This window comes from Podarcis cretensis (assembly GCF_951804945.1).
Source record: "Podarcis cretensis genome assembly, chromosome: 4".
Lineage (NCBI taxonomy): Eukaryota > Metazoa > Chordata > Lepidosauria > Squamata > Lacertidae > Podarcis > Podarcis cretensis.
This window is the reverse complement of record NC_137173.1, coordinates 19,338,717-19,364,469: the sequence shown is the minus strand read 5'-3', so window position 1 is coordinate 19,364,469 and position 25,753 is coordinate 19,338,717. Positions and strand designations below refer to the sequence as shown.

Below are 25,753 nucleotides of genomic sequence, written 5' to 3'. Positions count from 1 at the left end.
AAAGGCAAAACCAGAATTACAACTCATTAAATAAGTAGATGCCAGGGCAGAGGAATTAAATCTCTACCCCTGCTACAAAATTCTCCAAGCTGCCTGCTTATTGACTTTTATTATCTGTCTTTCACGCCAATATGTGAGCAAGAATGTAAAATGGGAAGGGATATTAATAGGTTATAAAGAGTCATGGCAAGGATGTTGATACATAATAAATCAAAGACATCCCTTAACAAAGACAGATCTGTTGAGAAATAGATATAGACAGGCATATGCCATCACTTACGACTGTAATTTCCCAAGGGCAGAAACCCCCCCTCCTGTTCTTCATCAGGACTTTTAGAAACACCTGTCAGTATTTTTTAATATAATAATAATAATAAAAACCAATTTCTGAAACTCGGCAACGTCAGTACTTGCTATTGTCACAACGGTGTGTCTACCGTGACTCTGTCGATTTTAAATATATCTCTGTGCTTATTAGTTTTCCTTTTTGCAGAGGGTACTTGTGGAAAGTACCCACAAAAGCTTCCTTCACACACACACACACACACACACACCCTCCCTTGTGGAAACTGCTAACGTTCTGAATGAATTGAAAACCTCATATTTACCATACTTTCCCATGTATTAGACAAGGGCTTTTTACTCAAAAATAAAGTAAAAAACGAGGAGGGGGATTGTCTTATACATGGGTAGTGCAGAGGGAGGATGGGCGATTGGTTGCATCTGCAAGCAGGATCTAGCGATTGGGTGGGTGAATGGTGTCTGCTGCAAGGGCTGCTTTGGATTGGCTGCTGCTTTGTCACATGGGCAAGTTATTAGCTGATGCGGCAAGGGCTGCTTTGGATTGGCTGCCGCTTCCGCAATTTGCCTTGCGTCGCTTGTGATTGTTCACGTTTTTCCAGTTAGGTGAATGATATTTGGTTCAGCATTCCCACCCCCCCAAAAAAAAATTGCTCAACAACTGTGGGCATTAACTCTCAAAAAACCCCAACAACTCTGGTCAATTCTCCCCCAAAAAAGCTCAATACATGGGGGCGTCTTATAGACCAGGCATTGGCAAACTCGGCCCTCCAGATGTTTTGAGACTACAATTCCCATCAACCATGACCACTGGTCCTGTTAGCTAGGGATGATGGGAGTTGTAGTCCCAAAACAGCTGGAGGGCCAGGTTTGCCTGTGTTTGACATCCAATGAAGCCGCATGTCAGATGATTCCGGAAAGAACCATTTCACACAGCACATACCATAGCTGAAGTATAGAACTTGCTCCCATAGGAGGCAGCAATGGCCATCAAATTGGATGGTCTTAAAAAGAGGATTTGACAAACTCATTGGAAAGGCTGTCAATGGCCACTAGGCCTGATGGTTTTCCACAGATCTGAGGGCAATGAAACAATCGTTGAGACGGCTAGAGCGCCGGTGGTGGATAACTCATTCCGAATCTGACCGGACACAGGTTAGAGCTCAACGTCGAGCCTACCAAGTGGCGATAGCGACGGCGAAGAAGACTTTCTTCGCTGCCTCTATTGCATCTGCAGAAAACAGCAGCAGGAGACTTTTTCAGGTGGTTCACAATTTAGCGGAACCACCTGCGACATCGGGGCCCAGTACGGGCCACATGATCTCCTGCAATGATTTTGCAAAGTTTTTTGCAGATAAAATCGCTCAGATTCGGGAAGAAGTAGACTCCACTGTGGGAGCAGGGCCAGGGTGGGATAGTGCTAGAGTCCTGTCTAGTCAAGTAGTGTGGGATCAATTCCAATCTGTTACCTCCGAGGATGTGAACAGGCTGCTTGGACGAGTGAAGCCAACCACCTGTCTCCTGGATCCTTACCCATCCTGGCTTATAAAAGCTAGCCGGGAAGGACTGGGCGATGGGCTTCATGGGGTGGTGAATGCTTCCCTTTGTGAGGGAGCCTTCCCAGATCCGCTGAAAGAGGCGGTTATTAAACCGCTTCTTAAAAAAAATCTTTAGATGCGGCCATGATGGCCAATTATTGCCCTACAGCATTTCTCAGAATAATTCTGATATAGACAAAAGCAAGGTTCATTCATTAGAAAGAAGCACACGCTCTTTTCATGTAGTAAAAAAGAAAGAAAGAAAAGATAAGTGCTAAGACGGCTCAGAGAAATCAGGTGCTCTCTGTTGTTTGATACATCATTTTCACTTTGGTACTCATTCTTTGGATATTTGCCTTCAATTTACTGTTGCTTTGTCTATAAGTCAGGTGATTCCTCCTCAGGGTCTTTCAATTAACCTTCATTACTGGGGAAAGAGACAGTCTGATCTCTTAATCAGCTCTGAAATTCTCAGCGTAATGTGTACAGAAAGCAACTTTAAAAAATATATAAAATATTGCTGTGTCTTTGAAGACACATGGGTGTCTGCTATAGATCTCCAAGCCAGACTGAAGACTCTGGATGATGCTTTCCTACAGCAGATTACCAAACATTCAAAAGGGAGAGAGAGATCGTTGTCCTGGGAGACAACCACTGAGATAATAAACATAATAAATAGTAATGAATAATAATAACTACCCTGATATTTGTTGGAACTCAAACTCTGCCAAGAATGAACTATAGGAATATAGAGTACAGTGGTACCTCGGGTTAAGTACTTAATTCGTTCCGGAGGTCTGTTCTTAACCTGAAACTGTTCTTAACCTGAAGCACCACTTTAGCTGATGGGGCCTCCTGCTGCTGCCGTGCTACTGGAGCACAATTTCTGTTCTCATCCTGAGGCAAAGTTCTTAACCCGAGGTACTATTTCTGGGTTAGCGGAGTCTGTAACCTGAAGCGTCTGTAACCTGAAGCATACCGAGGTACCACTGTATAGGACATATAGAAATTATTCTGAGAAATGCTGTAGGACATATAGAAAGAGGCCTACTGGGCAGTCCACCACTGTCTACCTTATTCCCACCAGCAGATCCTGCAACCACTATTTCTGCCCACAGCGTATTCCTTGTAAGGATGCTATGTTGTCATTCCATGGGCAATCTTGGACTCAGCTCTAAGTGGAAGCTCTCTAAAACTCATTTTGTTCATGAACCTAGAGATATTTAACTGCTGCAATTGCCTTTTATGGTATATTTACTCTGAGAGCTTTGTGATATTTGTTGTTCTATTACCTGGTGTTTGTATTTAATCTGCCACCTGTTTTTATAGTGGTTTCCTCCCTTTTTGTTGTATGAATGTTGCTAGTCAATTTGAACATTGTTTTTTTTTAGGAAGGCAGGATGTGAAAATTGTAAACAAACAGGCAAAGTTCTCCAGCTGCTGTACTCATTTTGAATAGTCTGGGTTACAAATGTACATAATGACATGGCTCTCCTCGTTGAAGTGGTACAGATGTTTCTGTTGTAAGCAGACATGTCCCTCCATAGCTTTATGACAGTAACAAGAAACCTGTGATTCATTAGCTAGGGCTAGGGCTGATGAAAGGGACATGGGTGGCACTGTGGGTTAAACCACAGAGCCTAGGACTTGCCTATCAGAAGGTTGGCGGTTTGAATACCCGCGACGGGTTGAGCTCCCATTGCTCGGTCCCTGCTCCTGCCAACCTAGCAGTTCAAAAGCGCGTCAAATTGCAAGTAGATAAATAGGTACTGCTCCGGCGGGAAGGTAAACGGTGTTTCCGTGCGCTGCTCTGGTTCACCAGAAGCGGCTTAGTCATGCTGGCCACATGACCAGGAAGCTGTACACAGGCTCCCTTGGCCAATAAAGCGAGATGAGCGCTGCAACCCCAGAGTTGGCCACAACTGGACCTAAGGGTCAGGGGTCCCTTTACCTTTACCTTTACCTAGGGCTGATGAAAGTTGGAGTTAGCAACATCTGAAGGGCCACAGTTTCCCTATCAGTCTGATAAGGCTATGTGGGAATGTGTTTGCTTAAAACAACAGCAGTTAAACCACTTAATAGAGTATCACTGAAGGCCACAGCTGCCTAGTTGGGGATATTAAATGCCTAGTTCCTAATGCTCAAATGTATAAAAATCAAACTTACTTATATTCCACCCACAACACAAAAAACTCTGTGGAGAGGACACTTGAATTGACAATGCATAAATAAATTTATTGCTTGTTTTACTGTGTGGTGCATATAAGAATGTTCCACTGGACAAGTTTCTTTGTTTATATGTTCTTGTATTTACACGGGGCAGGGGAAATTAGTTTGGAAAAAAATCTAACTTCATTTACCTGAAATGTCCTTCTACAGATCAAAATATAAAATGAGATTCTGCACATTACTGATTTCAGATTGAGCAGAGAGGTGTTCATCCACAAATACCTATGACCTGTGAGGTAGCGTGACCACCTGTAATACCTTTCTAGATGACTAATCAAAGCTATTTTTTCTCCAGGTTCTCAAGCAAACAAGAGTATGCTGTAGTTTATTAGCTTGCTGTCATAGTGGTGACTTGTTTACATAATGCTTCATTTTTAAAAAAAATCTAAGCAGGTTACCGAAAATAATATAAAATGTTTCCAAATTAGACCTGATGAAATCAACTGACATCAAAAGCAAGTGGACATAATAAAATTATCAAATATAGACAAAATCACTAGTCTAAAAACAAATATACATGATAAAATTGCATGTCTGGGTAGACTTGCTTAAACAAAAATGGTTTTATAGGCATCAAAACCAAATGAGCTTTGGGGAACAATCCTTTGGCAAGATCTGCTGTCATTGGCACCTTAGTAAGCAATGGATCACCTGCTCAGCTGGCTGATTCCCCAGCTGGCTTTAAGTCCCCAACCCCAGCTCAGCCCAAGATGTGCTGGCTCTAAAACAAAACCGAAGTAAGTTCCCAACAAAAGGGGTATTCTGGGGCCATGACAGGGGCCAGACCAGAAAGGGAACGGGTTGGATCCTAAGCCCATTCAGCTCAGTCATGTGATCTGGCAACCAGGACTAGAACAGTATATTAAAGGCTTGTTTCCCCTCTACCAGGCTTAGGCAGAGAAGTACCAGTTTGGATCTGGTGCAACTTTATACTAGTTTAACTTGTACCAGCTTGCTTTACACCAGCTTCCAGAGCATTAAATTGTTGTCTCATAGTAAGTTCTTGACCACAGTAACCTTGTGGGAGAGGAGAAGAAATTGTTTGCACGGTATCTATAGTACCAATCTTATTTGCTAAGGCAAATTGCTTCTATTTTTGTCCAGGCCATTGTCCGTGGACTGACCACTTCATTGCCAACCACAGGCATTGAAGTGCATTTTAAAATAATGCATGAATGAATTTTAAATGTTCACACAAATGAAATAATAAAAATAGAGGCTGCAAAATATTTTTAAAATCACATTCATATTCACTGTGCTGGACTCAAACAGAATGCAGTTCTTTCTGATTTTCCCTTGCTTGGATTTTAATTTGACCTTATCTATTCTACTTTTTCTTCATAGCATATGGATGCTTTGAGGACTATTGATATAAATAATGTGATGATGTGATTAAGCTGCATCCCTAAAGAAAGCAAGAGAGAGAGAAGTCACCCTAAATAATATGTATTAGATGATATTTATCATCTTAAGGATTTTTACACTGGAAAAAAATATGAAGGTGCTCATTATAGAAGACTTCTATAAAACATGTTTGATTGATGATAAAATTAGTTTGATAAATAGAAGCTCATAGTTGCAAACTACTGAACTAGTGTTCTGGAGTCAGTCTGAAAAATATCGGTGCAAAGGAGAAATATAATAGTTTCCTAACCCATTCTGTATTGACTTTCAAAGATATTGACATAAGTAATATAGAGCAGGTTAGGTTGTAATGCAATTTCATTTCATGTTGGGTTTTCCACAGTTACCCTACTTTGGCTTCAGTAAGAAAAGAACCTTAGGAAATATGTTGAAAGCGCCTGTTTTAAGAGTACAGAAAAAGCTTTTATTTTATCTATTTTTTTGGCTGCGTGTTGTTTATTTAAATCTAGTGGCAGATTCAGAAACAATCCCAATAAAATAAATAACACACCCAAAACAGAACCCTAGAGCTATTCTTTCTCTCTTGGGTTGTGGGTGGTTTGGTGGGGGCAGTGGGGCTCACCTGACCTCCCAACAGCTGAGTCATTGCTGGTTACCAGGAAGAACAGAGGAGGCGCACAAGGGAAGTTGGCCAGAATTGGCAGAGGCAATCTGGAGTTCATACCAGCGTGTTTGCACCACGCCTACCTTCTTATCCCTTCACCTCTCCTTCCAGGTTAACAGCAGGAACTTGGTTGCTGGGACATCAGGTGAGCACAATTGCACAATCCCACAGTTAAATAATGCTCTGAAAGACCCACAAGGGGGTGGGAGATCATACCATCATGTTTGAAGGCCTCTGCAAAGTGATAGAGGTTTGTCGGCGAGTGATAATGTTGTGGTGCCCCTTGCCAGCTTGGAGAAGAGATGCTTCCCAAAGCAGGGCTGCTTGATCGTTGCCTGCTCTTCGAGTTAAGGGCCGATGAGGAGTATGATGAGCTGGCAGACTTGAGCCTTAAGACAGCAGCATATGAAGTAGGGATTCCCGGAACAGCTTTGGAGTATCCTAACAGGCGAAACAAAAGAGAGGGAGGGGGTTACTCTGAGTTGTGGGTGAGGTATCTTTAAGAACGCACAGATTTTGTACAAAGCAAATGTGACTTCTAATCTGGTCATGCACAGTCCGTGACGTCCAGCACTTCTTCGCATTCCCATTTATATTAGACCTGGCTACAGTTACACAGGGACACAGGTGGCACTGTGGGTTAAACCACAGAGCCTAGGACTTGCCGATCAGAAGGTTGGCGGTTCGGAGCCCCGTGACGGAGTGAGCTCCTATTGCTCGGTCCCTGCTCCTGCCAACCTAGCAGTTCGAAAGCACATCAAAGTGCAAGTAGATAAATAGGTACCGCTCTGGTGGGAAGGTAAACGGCGTTTCCGTGCGCTGCTCTGTTTCGGCTTAGTCATGCTGGCCACATGACCCGGAAGCTTTACGCCGGCTCCCTTGGCCAATAAAGCGAGATGAGCGCCGCAGCCCCAGAGTCAGCCATGACTGGACCTAATGGTCAGGGGTCCCTTTACCTTTACCTTTACAGTTACGCAGGCATTCATTAAATAATAAAAAATTATCTTATTTGTACATCTCATTTGGACCATTTAAGGTTCAAGAGCTGCTCCTGAAAACCATGCAGCCGCTTTATTGTACCACCTGCATTGACTGATGATCTTTTTTTTAAAAAAAAAAAAAAATCTTTTACAAATAAATAAATAAATATAGTTTCATCGACTTCCAATAAATGATCCATTGCAAAGTGGAAGTCAGGGTTTGTTCATTGTTGTTGTTTAGTCGTTTAGTCGTGTCCGACTCTTCGTGACCCCATGGACCAGAGAACGCCAGGCACTCCTGTCCTCCACTGCCCCCCGCAGCTTGGTCAGACTCATGCTGGTCACCTCGAAAACACTATCCAACCATCTCGTCCTCTGTCGCCCCCTTCTCCTTGTGCCCTCCATCTTTCCCAACATCAGGGTCTTCTCCAGGGAGTCTTCTCTTCTCATGAGGTGGCCAAAGTACTGGAGCCTCAGCTTCACAATCTGTCCTTCCAGTGAGCACTCAGGGCTGATTTCCTTCAGAATGGAGAGGTTTGATCTTCTTGCAGTCCACGGGACTCTCAAGAGTCTCCTCCAGCACCATAATTCAAAAGCATCAATTCTTCGGCGATCAGCCTTCTTTATGGTCCAGCTCTCACTTCCATACATCACTACTGGGAAAACCATAGCTTTAACTATACGGACCTTTGTTGGCAAGGTGATGTCTCTACTTCTCAAGATGCTGTCTAGGCCTGTCATTGCCCTTCTCCCAAGAAGCAGGCGTCTTTTAATTTCGTGGCTGCTGTCACCATCTGCAGTGATCATGGAGCCCAAGAAAGTAAAATCTCTCACTGCCTCCATTTCTTCCCCTTCTATTTGCCAGGAGGTGATGGGACCAGTAGCCATGATCTTCGTTTTTTTGATGTTGAGCTTCAGACCATATTTTGCACTCTCCTCTTTCACCCTCAATAAAAGGTTCTTTAATTCCTCCTCACTTTCTGCCATCAAGGTTGTGTCATCTGCATATCTGAGGTTGTTGATATTTCTTCCGGCAATCTTAATTCCGGCTAGGGATTCATCCAGCCCAGCCTTTCGCATGATGAATTCTGCATATAAGTTAAATAAGCAGGGAGACAAAATGCAGCCTTGTCGTACTCCTTTCCCAATTTTGAACCAGTCAGTTGTTCCATATCCAGTTCTAACTGTAGCTTCTTGTCCCACATAGAGATTTCTCAGGAGACAGATGAGGTGATCAGGCACTCCCATTTCTTTAAGAACTTGCCATAGTTTGCCATGGTCGACACAGTCAAAGGCTTTTGCATAGTCAATGAAGCAGAAGTAAATGTCTTTCTGGAACTCTCTAGCTTTCTCCATAATCCAGCGCATGTTTGCAATTTGGTCTCTGGTTCCTCTGCCTCTTCTAAATCCAGCTTGCACTTCTGGGAGTTCTCGGTCCACATACTGCTTGAGCCTTCCTTGTAGAATTTTAAGCATAACCTTGCTAGCGTGAGAAATTAGTGCAATTGTGCGATAGTTGGAGCATTCTTTGGCACTGCCCTTCTTTGGGATTGGGATGTAGACTGATCTTCTCCAATCTTCTGGCCACTGCTGAGTTTTCCAAACTTGCTGGCATATTGAGTGTAGCACTTTAACAGCATCATCTTTTAAAATTTTAAATAGTTCAGCTGGAATACCATCACTTCCACTGGCCTTGTTATTTGCAGTGCTTTCTAAGGCCCATTTGACTTCACACTCCAGGATGTCTGGCTCAAGGTCAGCAACCACACTACCTGGGGTATATGAGACATCCGTTTCTTTCTGGTATAATTCCTCTGTGTATTCTTGCCACCTCTTCTTGATGTCTTCTGCTTCTGTTAGGTCCTTTCCACTTTTGTCCTTTATTATGGAAATCTTTGTACGAAATGTTCCTTTCATATCTCCAATTTTCTTGAACAGATCTCTGGTTCTTCCCATTCTATTGCTTTCCTCTATTTCTTTGCATTGCTTGTTTAAGAAGGTCTTCTTGTCTCTCCTTGCTATTCTTTGGAAATCTGCATTCAATTTCCTGTATGTTTCACGATCTCCCTTGCATTTTGCTTGCCTTCTCTCCCCCGCTATTTGTAAGGCCTCATTGGACAGCCACTTTGCTTTCTTGCATTTCCTTTTCATTGGGATGGTTTTCGTTGCTGCCTCCTGTATAATGTTACGAGCCTCCATCCATAGTTCTTCAGGCACTCTGTCCACCAAATCTAAATCCTTAAACCTGTTCCTCACTTCCACTGTGTATTCATAAGGGATTTGACTTAGATTGTATCTTACCGGCCCAGTGGTTTTTCCTACTTTCTTCAGTTTAAGCTTGAATTTTGCTATAAGAAGCTGATGATCTGAGCCACAGTCAGCTCCAGGTCTTGTTTTTGCTGACTGTATAGAGCTTCTCCATCTTTGGCTGCAGAGAATATAATCAATCTGATTTCGATGCTGCCCATCTGGTGATGTCCATGTGTAGAGTCGTCTCTTGTGTTGTTGGAAAAGCGTGTTTGTGATGACCAGCTTGTTCTCTTGACAGAACTCTATTAGCCTTTGCCCTGCTTCGTTTTGATCTCCAAGGCCAAACTTGCCAGTTGTTCCTTTTATCTCTTGACTCCCTACTTTAGCATTCCAATCCCCTATAATGAGAAGAACATCCTTCTTTGGTGTCACTTCTATAAGGTGTTGTAAGTCTTCATAGAATTGGTCAATTTCAGTTTCTTCAGCACCAGTAGTTGGTGCATAAACTTGGATTACTGTGATGTTAAAAGGTCTGCCTTGGATTCGTATCGAGATCATTCTATCATTTTTGAGATTGCATCCCAGTACAGCTTTTGCCACTCTTTTGTTGACTATGAGGGCCACTCCATTTCTTTTACGGGTTTCTTGCCCACAGTAGTAGATATGATGGTCATCCGAACTGAATTCACCCATTCCCGTCCATTTTAGTTCACTGATGCCCAGGATGTCAATATTTATTCTTGCCATCTCATTTTTGACCACCTCCAACTTACCCATGTTCATGGTTCTTACATTCCAGGTTCCTATGCAATATTTTTCTTTACAGCATTGGACTTTCCTTTCGCTTCCAGGCATATCCGCAACTGAGCGTCCTTTCGGCTTTGGCCCAGCCGCTTCATCAGCTCTGGATCTACTTGTACTTGCCCTCCGCTCTTCCCCAGTAGCATGTTGGACGCCTTCCGACCTGAGGGGCTCATCTTCCAGCGTCATAACTTTTATATGCCTGTTGTCTTTGTCCATGGAGTTTTCTTGGCAGGGATACTGGAGTGGCTTGCCGGTTCCTCCTCCAGGTGGATCACGTTTGGTCAAAACTCTCCACTATGACCTGTTCATCTTGGGTGCCCTGCTCGGCATAGTTCATAGCTTCTCTGAGTTCTTCAAGCCCCTTCGCCACGGCAAGGCAGTGATCCATGAAGGGGGGTTTGTTCATTATTACCTTTAAAATCCTAGGGTTTAAGATCAGTGAGAAAGAGGGTGAGTGGTTTGAGAAGATACTGAATTATTTGGGTAGGTTTGAACAATTTGGGGCAATTAAAATGTTAAAAGTTAAATAAACCTTGTAGAGGGAGGAGTGTTAATGTATATAGAATTGTACATATGGTTGATTTGAATATGTTATTATTGATTATGTATACTCAATGTATCAGCCGCCGGGGGGGGGGGGGGGGTTCACTATGTGGTTTTTGGTTGTTGGTAAAAAATAAAGAAAAATAATTTTTTTAAAAAAGGTCCTGAAGTCCAACCTGCTTGAGGGACTATTTCCTTCATTGTGAATCTGTTTATCCTTAAAGCTGATCTGATGTACTGGGCACGCCACCGTCTTCTGACTTACAGATGGTGGCAACATGCAAGAAGGCTTTTTCATCTGCAGCATTCCTTCTGTTGAATGCACTGGCCAAAGAATTCTCTTTGATTTCAGCTGGCATTTGAGGACTTAAAAGTATGGAAAGACTTCAATTCTGCTGCTGTTTCATCCCAGCCCAGGCAAGGCAGTGGTGGGGCATGATACAGCAGCAAACCCAGTGCCACAACTTCTGCCCCATTGCTCATTCTGGCTGTAGTGGAAGGGAGGGAGACAGCTCTATGCTATGCCAGCGATGGCAATGGGGCCCTCCCCTACCTGGAATGCTCCATTTGGGAGCTTTTGGGGGGCTACCGTAAGGCCAGTGGCAATACTTCTGCTTACTCACTTTAAGGGGATGAAATGGTGAGCTCTGTCCCGATGGGGTGACACTATCATCACTCTGCGGGTGGAAGAGTTTGGATGAAGAAGAGTTTGGATTTGGTATCCTGCTTTATCCCTACCCAAAGGAGTCTCAAAGTGGCTAACAATCTTCTTTCCCTTCCTCCCCCACAACAAACACTGTGAGGTGAGTGAGGCTGAGAGACTTCAAAGAAGTGTGACCAGCCCAAGGTCACCCAGCAGCTGCCTGTGGAGGAGAAGGGAAGCGAACCCAGTTCACCAGATTACGAGTCTACCACTCTTAACCACTACACCACACTGGCAGTGCTGCTCTGTGGTAGGTGGAGGGTGACCTCTGCCACCTCCAGTCCATGGCACAGGAAAGGTTTGTATTGTGCCCTAAGTTTTTACCTGTTAGGTAATAACAGGAAACGTGCCACAGGAAAGGTTTGTATTGTGCCCTAAGTTATTACCTGTTAGGATGGCCCTGAGTTGTGTTGTTTGGGTGACTTGTTATTTATTTGATTATTTTAATCAAATTATTTATATGGCTTTTGGTATTGTTCGATGTACATTTTCAGCTGTTGTATACATAAGGTGCCTCCACAGAGCATGTCTTGTGAAGGGGAAAATTGGGATCGAAATCTTGGTATAATTAAAAGAAACAAGCAGACCCCAAAATACCACCAACCACAGGGCCATATGACCATGGTAAGGTGAATGGATATCTGCATGAACTGTTCATGCTATCTGTTTCTTCGCATGGATATGTGAAGCTAATTTAAGCCCTCCCATACTGATCTTATGGTGCATTATCTTATGCTAAATGCTATATCCCTTGACCATACAAGAACACAATAACCATGATATTTAATTTAGAAATTCTAATGTCGCTATAACACCAAAAATTCAATAATTAGGAGCTCTTTTAAACATACCGGAAACTTTATTGAGTATAAAACTTGCTGGCGTTAATTCCTAGACACTCCCAAATATTTACACCTCACAACACATGAAGATGCCTGTCAGACCATTGGCCAATCTAGCTCAGTACTTCCTACACTGACTGGCAACAGCTCTCCAAGATTTCGGACTGGGATCTCTTCCCCGCCTTATCTAGAGATGCTGAGGACTGAACCTGGGACCTTTCACAGACAAAGCGGATCATTTACCACTGAGGTACTGCCCTTCCTCAGTGCCAGCCTAAGCCCCCAAGACTCTAGAAAACCTCAGCAGATTTCACCTGAGCAGTAGCTTCCTCATAAAGACTCTTGAGACTGAAGGGCAAGGCATGGTCAGGGAAAGCAACTGTCCCCTAATGGTGAACGCAGAGTCTCTCCCCCTGGGAGGAATGGGCTGTCAGGCACAGTTTGTGCATTTTGCGGCTCTTGTCAATCACCGAGGGCTTCCAGCATTTCGGAATTTACTGCATATTGGCAAGCTGTCAAGTATGACAGACAACTATTATCTCTGATCAGGTGCAGGTGGCAGGAAAAGGCACTCGGCTATCAGCAGGGAGCTCAGTAGACTAGACGTAACGCGAAAATAGATGGGAACATACAAAAGCTGCCAAGATTGGACCACTGGACCAGCTTTAGAGGGCAGGGATTTAATGGAACCATTGACAGCATTCGTTCATTTTGTGCAGGGATGGGGAAGCTCAGGCCTGAGGGCCAAATGCACCCCCACATTTGGCCCTTGAGACCCTTCCCCTCCCCAACCACATACTTTCTTTGGGTGTTTTTACTGAAGTTCTGATAACACTTCCAGCTTCACATATGAGGGCGTTGCTTGTTTGGCCTGCCCATTTCTGTTTTGTTTCCTTCCCACTCAAAAATTGGAAAGTTTGGTGTAGTGAGGTGTGTGAGGTTCATTGTAGGAGGAAGTTGTTATAATCCAAAGAGCTGGTAACAGCAGATCAGCTATTTGGGGATGTGCCTTTCTGAAATTTGATGATCTCTCAGAAAATGCCCAAACTACTTGCAAAGCACTTGGGGAGACCCAGGCCATTCCAAATCAGGATGGGTGGCTTTCAGTATCTAGGGGCCTTCTACAGTGGTACCTTGGGTTAAGTACTTAATTCGTTCCGGAGGTCTGTTCTTAACATGAAACTGTTCTTAACCTGAAGCACCACTTTAGCTAATGGGGCCTCCTGCTGCCGCCACACCGCTGGAGCACAATTTCTGTTCTCATCCTGAAGCAAAGTTCTTAACCTGAAGCATTATTTCTGGGTTAGCGGAGTCTGTAACCTGAAGCGTATGAAACCTGAAGCGTATGTAACCTGAGGTACCACTGTATATGGAAAACACCGAGCTAACCCCCCCCAGGTGTACCACCCCATACTTCCTTCAGCATGGAAGATAGTAGGAACGGAAACCATGACCTTTGGGCTGAACTGAGGGCTATTATAATGACTAATGCACTGCACCACACTGACAGGGATGTCACATTCAGGCAGTGGGTGTTCAAATACAGGGAAGGGAGGGAGAGGCCTCAATCCTATAATAAAAGTTTCTCTTGTAATTGAATTTATATTATTTGTATTTTTTCAACTTCTCTGTACCTGAAACAGGTCACAAAGCATTTCAGACTGAAGAAGTCTGATATTTAAGATGAGTTACAGTCATCTGTGGAGCAGGAAAATACAGCCTTCAGTTTTCAGCTCACGGCTTGATGAGCTGAAATTTATGAACCCAACAGACATGAGCAGCAGAGGGTGTAATCCAGAACATCTGGTCAGGTTTACATCCAAGTTTTCTCAGCCTGAATTCTTTTAGGGTTTAAAATCCAGACACTGTGCAGTATAACTATAATGCGTCCGTGTGGATAATCAAGCGTTAAAGCAGGGATTGCCTTTATTTTAGGCAATCCTTGCACCGCACCAATTCTTTCTGGAACCAAAAGGGGGAAGCTCTCTCAGGGACAAACCACCATGTAATGAATTCTGATAGGCAGCCTCAGGAGGCAGCAATTCTGAGTGAAAGGGTAGCTGTCTGGCATTGCAGCTTACAAGGAGGGAGAGGAGAAGAGAGGTGACAGGCAGGTGGAAAGAGAGTTTACCGTATTTTTCGCCCCATAGGACGCACCGGCCCATAGGACGCACCAAGTTTTTTTGGGGGGGAAATAAAGAAAAAAATTATCCCCCCCCAGGCGCTTGTGGGGCCGGCAGCCGGGAGAAGCGCTCTTCTCCCCACCGCCCGCCTGCAGATCAGGTCCGGGGACAGCGGGAGGACGCGTTGTGCCTTCCCGCTGTCCCCGGAGCTTGCGGGGCTGGCGGCCGGGAGAAGAACTCTTCTCCCCGCCGCCCGCCTGCAGACCAGGTCTGGGGACAGCGGGAAGATGCGCTGCGCCTCCCCGCTGTCCCCGGAGCTTGCAGAGCTGGCGGCCGGGAGAAGCACGCATCTCCCCGCCATCAGCCTCCAAACCACATCGGGAGACAGCGGGATGGCGGCGTTCCGCCTCCCCGCTGTCCCCCGACCTTGTGGGACTGGCGCTGCGGCTCTCCTGAAGCCTGGAGAGCGAGAGGGGTCGGTGCGCACCAACCCCTCTCGCTCTCCAGGCTTCAGTGAAAGCCTGCATTCACCCCATAGGACGCACACGCATTTCCCCTTCATTTTTGGAGGGGAAAAAGTGTGTCTTATAGGGCGAAAAATACAGTAATCCTCCACCTGTGGCATTTTTCTGCTCAAGTTCCACCACCACCACCACCAGTATGATGATTACAATTTATTACTCGCCCTTCATCCCAAGGTTGCAAAAATTAAAAACACAACATTAATATTAAAACATAACATTACACAATATTAAAGGGGGAATGTTGGAGAATTCCAATGGAAAAGGAAGTGGATATTGTTGCAGTTTGTGGTAGGGAACAAAAATCAGGTAAAACTAATACGATTTGTATTTATTAATATCATTGTTGTGGGTTTTTTCAGTCCACAAATCATATGTAGTTAATGACAGGTCTGTTTTGGGGTGTGGGTTTTTTTACACTGTTTTGATGTTTTCTTTACATTGAAATGAATGTAAGTTGCATAAACCTAAAGAGTTATGTAATTTTAGTAACTTAAGTGGACAATGACACAAATAGTGCAGAACTTTGTGGAAGTTGAATTGCAGTGGAAGGGAAACAGTGCTGATTGTGATGAATGCAGGTTGCAATGAAAATCACTGCATTCTTACAACTCAACAACCCCCCCCCCCAGCAGCTTTCCTCCTTGCATAGAGCTCAGATAAATTACACAGATGTGTATTTATCACATCTTTCATCAGCTGCTTCTGCAGATGGAAACTTCACTCTTGATACTGCAGACATAGCAACACAGGTAGCCAACTTTTGCCAAGTCAAACTGGTTGAGTGCTGTCTACGCAAATTTCTACTTCAGGGTTCAAAGAAGGGGTGTCTCCCACCCCTAGCTGAGAATCCTAAGCATTGAACCTCAGATGTTTTGCATGCAAAGCAGATGCTGTATCCCTGAGCTATAGGCCTCTTCCAAAGACTCCAGCCCTCCACCCAAAGCAGATCTGAGTCTGCCATGGTTGGAGTCTTTGACTAGTTTTCTGATCAAAGCAGCAGGATGGGCCACCTATTTATGAATGATTGATTTCCCCCCCCCCAAAAAAAAATAAAAGACTCAACAGTGGGGAGCAGTGCTAAAGGCATGGTGTGTAGTTGAATATGCCCTAGAATTGAGTAACACGTGCACTGGTCTCTGATCTACATTGGCTTTCTCCTACATATTGAGACTTTACTGTACACTTCAGTGGAGGAGAATTCTCTCCTTCTGCATAAGCAAAAATGCCTCTCCCCCCTGTGCTGAAGTGAATGGGGGAAGCCATTGGAAGCCAGAGAGATCCCTCAGCCCATTGGCCAGCTGCCTCCCCAAGGATTAGTGGTTCAGGGCAGCCATCTTTTCAAAAGTCAGCTTTGGCTTGTTATCTTGTATAGGAACACATATCCTATTTCAGTTCCTGCCTTGAAATGGCATTCTATTTTTCTTAAACCCTTTTTTATTTCTCACCATAAAGAATTACTTAGTTTTGTAATTCAATACTGCTGCACCCATAAAAAGAAGAAGAAGAAATAGCAATAGTCCGTGATCTACTGTTAAATATTAAAATGAAGTATGGGCAGAGGGTTTCTCGCAGTGATGCCACGAGAAAGCTCCACATAGCAATATAATGCGGTTTTCTTTACAATGCTATCTTCCATTGTCTCCCGGTCTATTCCTTATCATATTTTAACAAGATCTACACTGTCCCAGAAGGTTGAACTTATAGATTGATCATAATTTTTCCTTGGGACTAGAGACTAAGCAAACATCTTGCATGGAATGAGCCTTTTTGGTATTCCGTACACACATTAACCCTTTCAGAACAGAAACTGGTCCAGCAGTTCTGCTTATGGATAAAGAGTGAAGGCTGCAACTTGCTTGATATTTTGATTTCCATGTACAGTGGTACCTCGGATTAAGAACTTAATTCATTCTGGAGGTCTGTTCTTAACCTGAAACTGTTCTTAACCTGAAGCACCACATTAGCTAATGGGGCCTCCTGCTGCCACCGCGCTGCGGTGTTCTCATCCTGAGATGAGATCTGGGTTAGTGGAGTCTGTAACCTGAAGCATCTGTAATGTTAAGCGTCTGTAACCCGAGGTTCCACTGTATCTTATATGATTCTAATGCCGGTTTTGTTTCTTAATAAAATTTGGACAGGAATGATAAGGAGCAGGGGGTAGGGGAGGGAGAGCTGGGTTCACTTTAAATTGGTTTCCATCCTGATCACTGGATGCATTTAAAAGTGGACATTTCAAGTTTGTTTTGCTAAATCCTCTGGCACTTTTCTTGTTTAAGCTTATTTTTAAAGTGGGATTCCCACACTTGAATAGGAGGCAAGAAGTTGTGAATTATAATTATTTAATTTGTCATTAAAGTGAGAGCCAGTGTGGTGTAGTGGTTAAGAGCGGTAGTCTTGTAATCTGGGGAACCGGGTTCGCGTCTCCGCTCCTCCACATGCAGCTGCTGGGTGACCTTGGGCCAGTCACACTTCTCTGAAGTCTCTCAGCCCCACTCACCTCACAGAGTGTTTGTTGTGGGGGAGGAAGGGAAAGGAGAATGTTAGCCGCTTTGAGACTCCTTAAAGGGAGTGAAAGGTGGGATATCAAATCCAAACTCTTCTTCTCTTCTTCTTCTTCTTCATCATATTTATTACCCTGCCATTCTAAAGGCTCCAGGTGTTGAATGAGATGAACACATTCTATGCAGGTAATCATTTTATTTTATCCTCACAATAGCCTTTCTTCTTTGGCGACCACCCATAAGATTGTCTTCCATGAACATGGTCTTAACAGTGAGTCTGTAAGTGGAGGCCAATCCTGGATCCACAGGTCCTTCCACATTGGGAGCATTGGTTTCTGGGTGGGAGTCCCAGGCCACAGATCGAAATCTCACCCAACTCTTGCATTAAAATCACCCAGGAGGATACTGTTATCCTCCTTAGGCGTCTCAGACGGTATCCAACTGAGAGAAGAAGAAAAAAAAACTTTAATGTCTTCACTGGAATCCAGTGTTGGTGCATAAGTGCCTAGAATAGTAGCCTGTTGTTTTTTGGCGAGTTTTATTCAAAGGGTTGAAAGTCGCTCATTAACGCCAGTAGGGACTTCTGACAAGAGCTTCACAAGATCATTTTTGATAGCAAAGCCTACTCCATGTATTCAATGTTCTTGTTCAGGTAGACCTTTCCAGAATAATGTGTAGCCTCCTTTCTCTTCCTTCAGTTGTCCCTCACTTGCTCTTCGAGTTTCTTGAAGCGCTGCAATATCAATGTTAAAACATCGCAGGTCTCTTGCAATTATGTTCTGTGTTAGTACTGTGAGGCAGGCTGGGCTGGGAGAGGTGCTGACTTTCCTCAACGCCTCCTGGAAAGCTTGTTAGCGAGGTGGAGATTTGAAATGAAGGTTCTCCCTGGTACAGGATTTTGTTCCCCAATCACATCTGATTATGTATAAACTTTGTATGAATTTTTAAAAACGTTAATAGAAGCTTTTATGACGTAAATCTAAAGAGCTGTGACTGAGGACAGGAAATTTCATAGTAACGAAAGGGAAATTTCATTTAGTCTGGTGATAACATCCTTCACTAACACCACATTAGGCAATCTGGTTCCTGACCTTTTGAAATGTAATTGCTAAAGGGGCCCCTTCATTTGATAGGGATTAATGTTAACGATGCCGTTTCATTTAACGGTGGCTGTTTTATGCCACTCATGAGGGTTTCGCATTCCAAGAGATGTGGGCTCTTGTAAAATATATTTAGAAATGGTTAATACATTATGTAGAAGCAAACCACGCTTGAGTTTGTTTGCTTAGAGCCTGGAGTCTGCACTCAGCAGCGCCAACAGAGAGCAGAATCTAGTCTTGCCCCCAAGAAAACCCATTTCCAGTTGAAGCCCCTCTAGGCAGCAAGCTGGCCCCGCTTAGACCTAGCTCCACCCCCCCCATAACTTAATTAGAAAACACTGTTCAATAGTATTGTTTCCATTCATCAGCCAGAACCGGCCCTGTCATGAGGCAGAATGAGACTCTTGCCTCAGGCAGATGATCAGGATGGGCAGCAGAATGTGCCCACAGGGCTGCCTTCTCCTGCTGCAGCTGTACTGTTAGCAACACCAGCCACCTGCCCACCACTATTACGGCTGTGTAAGAGGGAGACTGTCAGCAATGTTGCAGCAGGCCTCTCTGATCTCCTCACAACTCACTCGCTGAGGGGTCCTTCTTCAGAGTGAGGTGGCCTCAGAGTTTGCTTGTGCCAGCATGGCTGGCAAATCCTGGTCAAAACTTAAAAGACATGAAAAAACAGGATTTGCTACCATCATGACACAGCAGCAGTGGCACAAGCAACCTCCATGGCCATGTCACCCACAATGCCTCACTCTCCTCAGAGCACAGGGGATGCTGGCCAATCAGGGAGGAGGAAACGGCAGGGGCAGCAGCTTCCTTCAGGCAATGCAGTGCGCTGTGCTGGTCCTGCAATCCATGAAACCTTTATGCTTCCGTTTATAGGGCGCACATTTTCCACAAGTAGGGTGGAGAATTCTGGGAAACCAATCGCACACAGCCCTACTCTTTTGGAAGTGCAAGTATGCATTGTCAACCAGATCACCTCAATCCACATGCATGTTGATTCACTTCAAAGGACTTTAAATGGTTCGTCAAGCAGGGCATCTTTTATATGCTCTAAACCTAAAATCTTTTCAGATCCCTCCAAGTTTTAATTGAATTCTGATACATTTTTCAGCTCTCTGACATTAGGGGGGCATTGCGCCAGCAGGAACAGCTGGGTAGTTGTTACTGAAAATAACATTTGTTTATTATTGCATTTATAGTCCTCCGTTTCTCCAAGAATTTCAAGGTGTCACACATGACTCTCTCCCTTCAATATTACTCTCACAACAATCCTGTGAGTTAGGGTAGGCTGAAAGTTGGCGACTGGCCCAAGGTCACCAGGTGAGTAGGGATTTGAAACCTGGTCTCCCAAATCCTAATCTGGCCCGCTACATTGTACCAGCACAGGAAACAAGTACCCTTGCTGCATTATTTTAGCTGAATACCATTTTTCTTTCAACAACGCTATCCAAACACATAATTTTGTCTTTGTTTTTCATTTTGAAGATTTTTATCTGGCTTTTTTTTTTTGAATACATTTTTATTAAAGTTATACACAAAACAAACATATTAATATATATATATATATATATATATAAATAATATATATATATATATATATATATATATATATATACACACACACACAGAAAAGATTACAAAAAAAGGGTCACTACAACAGAGATATACAAGCCAACTTTTTCCTTTTTCCAACTATACAAAGAAAATAGTTTAGCTACATCATGCACAAAACAAACAAACAAACAAACAAACAAACAAACAAACAAAACACCCTGAACTCCCTTCCACCCTTTTGGTAAGTATCGAATATCTACTTCCATTACGTATTTGATTTTTAATCTATAATCCTAAATTCACTCGCTGATAGTATTGTTCTTACCCCGCCAGTTCACATTAGACATTTATTCCAATATAGTTCCAGTATTTACTCCAATTTTTCAGAAATTTCTGTTCATCTTGATCTCTTATTTTACCTGTTAATTTATCAAGCTCAGCATAATTTACCATATTAATCTGCCAGTCATTTATGCTGGGGATGTTTTCCACTTTCCAGTATTGTGCCAACATAATTCTTGCTGCTGTGGTGGCATAGAGGAATATCGTCTTGTCTTCCTTTTTAATTTCTTTGCCCGTCATTCCCAGCAAAAAGGCTTCAGGTCTTTTGGGAAAAGTGTACTTAAGTATTTTTTTAAGCTTATTATAAATTAATTCCCAAAAGCCCTTCACCTTTTTACATGTCCACCATAAATGATATAGGTCACCCTCCACCTCACCACACTTCCAGCATTTCTTATCCTTTAATCTATACATTTTGGCCAATTTCACAGGGGTGTGGTACCACCTATATAACATCTTCCAAACATTTTCTCTCAGTGCCATACATGCTGTAAACTTTATGTTACAATTCCACACTTCCGACCACCTTTCGAAATCGATGTTATAGCCAAAGTCAATTGCCCATTTAATCATTGCCTCCTTCACCTCCTCGTCCTTTGTATACCACTCTAATAGTATATCATAAATTCTGGATAGGGTTTTGTTTTTGCCTTCTACTACTTCTATGTTAAATTTTGATTTTTTATCATCAAAACCCAACTTCTTCTTATCCTCTTTTAACAAATCATTCACCTGGTGGTATTGCAACCAACCAGTGAATAAGCTTTTTATCTCTTCATAAGGTCTGAGTTTGGGCCCTTGGTCTGTTTTTCTTAACATTTCTTCATAGGTGGCGTTTTTCTCCTCCATGTTTGTTTTCTTGACCGTTAAAACCTCTATTGGTGAAATCCACCAGGGAGTCTTTCTTTCAAGGATTTTTTTTCCTTTCCCATGCTTGGTATATCGGTCCCCTAAAAATATGGTTTAAAAAGCTCTTGTGGACCTTCACTTTCCCATACCAAAGGTACGAATGCCATCCGTACCAATTATTAAAACCTTCCAGGTCCAATAGGTCTCTATTCTCCAGTTTTATCCAATCTTTTAACCAGAGTATGCAAGCCGCTTCATAGTATAGACTTAGGTCCGGGAGAGAAAAGCCCCCTCTTTCTTTTTTATCTATCAAAATTTTCATTTTTATCCGTGGCCTTTTCCCCTGCCAAATATATTTCGCCAAGGCTCTCTGCCACTCTTTACATTGTTTTAAGCCTTTAAGTATGGGGATGGTTTGAAATAGAAATAGCATTCTAGGCAGAATATTCATTTTAACAATAGCTATCCTCCCCAAAAAGGAGAGTTTCATCCTCCCCCAAATTTCCATGTTTTTCTTTATACTCCTCCAGGTGACATCATAATTATCCTTATATAAATTTATGTTCTTAGCTGTGACCCATATTCCAAGATATTTCACTTTCTTAGCTACCGCAATTTCCGTCCTTCGTTCTAGATCTATCATTTCTTCCTTTGTTAGATTTTTGACCAACATTTTGGTTTTATTTTTATTTACCTTAAGTCCTGCCACGGCTCCAAATTCGTCAATTTTTTGTAAAGCTTCTTTTACGCTATTTTTTGGGTCTTCCAAGGTTAATACGATGTCATCTGCAAAGGCCTTGATTTTATATTCCCTCTTTCCTACCTTGACTCCTTTAACTTCTGTTGCCCCCCCCTCAGTCTCTCGTTCAATATTTCTAATACTGTTATAAACAATAGAGGAGACAGGGGGCAGCCCTGTCTAGTTCCTTTATATATGCTAAAATATTCTGTTGTGGTGTTATTTATTACCAATTTTGCCTTCTGTTCCTTATATATTGCTTCTATGCCTTTTCTAAATTTCTCTCCCATTCCCATCGTTTCCACACTCTTCTTCAAGAAATCCCACAAGATATTATCAAACGCCTTTTCAGCGTCTATGAACACCAAGGCCGCTTGTCTATCTATACTCATATCCAAATATTCAATAATACCTATCAAGTTCCTTACATTTTCCCTTAATTGTCTCCCTGGGAGGAAGCCCGTTTGATCTTTATGTATTTTATTGTTCAGGACCTTTTTTAATCTTTCTGCCATTATATCTGCAAATAGCTTGTAATCATTATTTAATAATGAAATTGGCCTATAGTTTTTCACTTCCAAGGTATCTGCATCTTTTTTAGGAATCAAGGTGATATATGCTTCCTTCCAGGTATTCGGGATCCTTCCTTCCTTTAATATATTATTCATCACTTCTCCTAACACTGGGGATATTTGGTTACTTAGCGTTTTATAGTATTTGGCCGAAAGGCCATCTGGCCCTGGCACTTTCCCACTTTTCATCTTTTTAATGGCCTTCTTTATCTCTCCTTGAGTAATTGTCTGGTCTAATATCTCTTTTTCTTCTTTTGAAATTTGTTTTAGGTGATGTTCTTGCAAAAAGCAGTCTATTTCTTGTTTTGTTTCCTTTCCTCTTTTATATAAATCCTTATAATATTTTTGGAATATCTTTCTTATTTCTTTTGGTTCTTCCACAATCCTTTCTCCTTCCCTTATCTTACTAATCGTGTTTTGTTTTCTTCTTTCTCTTATTTGCCACGCCAAATATTTGCCTATCTTATTTGCAGATTCAAACGTCCTCTGATTCATCATTTTAATTTTCCATTCTACCTCTTGGTCAATTATTGTAGAAAATTTAGCTTGTAGTATCTTTATATTCTGCTTTGCGGTCTCCTCACTGGGGTTGATAGTTAACTTTCTTTCATTTTCCATAATCTGTGTTAGGATCTGTTCCTTCTTTGTCTCTTTTTCTTTTCTTACTTGACTATTTTTCTGTATTAGAAAACCCCTCATAACTGCCTTTCCTGCGTCCCACACCGTCTCTATAGCAGTTTCCCCGTTTAAATTCCATTTAAAATAATCTTCTATTGTCTCTATTGCCTTATTCACAATCTTCTGGTCACTGAATAAAAATTCATTCATTCTCCATCTAGCTGTTTTGATATCCTTGCCTTTTAACTCAATGGAAACCGCATTGTGATCAGATATAGTTCGTGGAAGAATTTCCGATTTAGTTAAATTCTGAGTCAGTTCCTTCGAAATCCAAATGCTATCTATTCTCCCCCAACTTTAATTTGGGTTTGAGAAGAAAGTATATTGTTTTATAGTGGGGTTTTTGAGTCTCCAAGCATCAATTAATCCCAGGTTATTTACCATATCAAAAAAAGATCGCGGTAATTTACCTTCCTTCTTCTCTTGTTTTTTTGTTGACTTATCTAGGCTTGGAGACACCACCCCATTAAAGTCTCCCATTAATATCATTTTTTGGTCCATCCATTCCATCAATTTGTCTCCTAATTCAGAATAGAAGGCGGATTTTTTATCATTTGGAGCATATATTCCCACAACAATTATTTTTTCTCCCTGAAACACCATCTGAACTATGACTACTCTCCCTTGATAATCTTTATACAATAGTTGTGGGTCATATTTTTCCTTTATATAAATTACCACCCCTCTTTTCTTCACCCTATCTGATGTCACAAAATCTAGTCCCAGTCTCTTATTGCTTAATAATCTCTTATGCTTATTTATTATATGCGTCTCTTGGAGACATATTAAATCACAGTTCTTTTTCAATAGTACATGTGTAATCTGGTTCCTTTTATTTTTATTGTTCAGCCCATTCACATTCCAGTTTAGTATTTTTAACGCCATCTGTTATGTAATATTAATTAACTTATCAGGCCTATGCACAATCTACTGTTCTTTGTCTCCTTTCTCTAGTTCTTCTCTTTCTCCTATTGAACTCTCCTCTCTTTCTTCTTCTTCACTCCCCCCCTTTCTTCCCCCTGCTGGTTCTCCACCTCCTCCTCCCCCATCATTTTCCCCAGGTCCTTCTCATATCTCCTTGCAAATTTTTGAAGTTCTGAAATGGTAGACAGTTTAAACTTTTTTTCCTTGAAATAAAATGAGATACCTTCCGGAAACTCCCATCTGTACAAGATCCCATTTTTCTTCAATTGATTTGTTAATTTTTTATATGGGTCCCTCCTTCGAAGAAATCTCGAAAGAATCTCTTTATAAATAATAATTGGGTTTTCTTCAATATATAACCTTTTAACGTAATTCTGTTTCAAAATTTCATTTCTTATCTCCAATGAATTAAACATGGCTATTACATCTCCTGGCAGTTTTTTCCCTCTGGCTTTGGCCGATTTTATTCTTATTCGGAATATGTTTACCAAGGAATGGTTTATCTCTTCTTCTTTTCTATCTAACCATGTTGCCAGCTCTTTCACCACTTTAACTCGAATATTCTCATTTGAATCCTCTAATATTCCTCTAAATTTTAGATTAGATTGATTTTGTCACATCTGTGTCATAGTCATGTTATCCAACAACTCTTCCTGTGTCGCTCCTATCTCTTTAACTTCTAGTCTAATCCTGTCCATCTCTTTCTTGCTGTCTTTCGTATCCTTTTGCACCCTCTTCACTGAGTCCTCCAAAGCCTTAGTTCTTACCGAGAGATCTTTAACTTTTCCTATCAATTCCCCCACCACTCCCTCCAGTTTCTTATCTAAAGTATCTTGTACCTCTATCAATTTTCTCTCGATATACTGTTCATTATTTTTAAATTCCTTTCTTATTTCGGCCATCAAACTATCATAATCTCTAATTTCTCTTGCCTCCTTCCCCTCTTCTTGTCTTGAAGGCCTCCTTTCCCCTGGTGTTACCACACCCTTCTTAGAACCGTTCGGCATTTTTATATTTAAGATTGATTCCTCCTAATATACTGTAGGGATAAGGTATAGAGGTAACAAAGCTAACGTCTCTCAGATATTTCAACAAGGGTCCAAAATTAACTAAATTGGTACACTGCAAGAATTAGCCCTTATTTGAGATCAAATAATGATAATACAATTTTAACTGTACCTAAATCAAGACATGTATTTAAATCCTCAAAGTCTTATGGTTAAATATAATAGACACCTGAACCACCAAAGGCACTTCCAAATTCAGGGGATTCCCAAATTCGTGGGCAGGGTCCTGCGAAGACGTATTCTTTAACTTTAAGTCCCGGGGTGTATGTCTCTTTAAATCCTGAAGAGAGTCGCAGCCATCTCTGGAGGTCGAAAAAACATATCAGATTGGGATGACGAAGGCGGGTCCCCTTTAACTTGCTATGGCGATCTTTCACAGTCTCACAGTCCCTGTCTTTAAACACAGTCTCACAGTCTTTAAACACAGTCACACAGAGTGCTGAGAGGGTGCCTATATTCCACACTCCGTTTAAGTCCCAACTCTCCCCAAACCTGAGATTTAAACCTGAGATTTAAAAGCAGAAATCCTCCACCGAAACCCGCGCTGGCTATAGCG

General features: G+C 42.2%; 1 protein-coding gene across 4 annotated transcripts in view; it reads right to left on the bottom strand.

The window, feature by feature from the left end:
- Positions 1 to 25,753, bottom strand: part of CNTN5 (contactin 5) — a 685,915-nt gene that overhangs the window by 249,064 nt on the left and 411,098 nt on the right. For 3 of the 4 annotated variants that reach the window (XM_079973413.1, XM_079973412.1, XM_079973414.1), the window contains exon 4: positions 6,313 to 6,537. The exons of the other annotated variant lie outside the window; for it this stretch is intronic. In XM_079973413.1, coding sequence (XP_079829539.1) covers positions 6,313 to 6,537 — 225 coding nt within the window. The remainder of the gene's footprint in view (positions 1 to 6,312; positions 6,538 to 25,753) is intronic. 4 annotated transcript variants of the gene reach the window in all.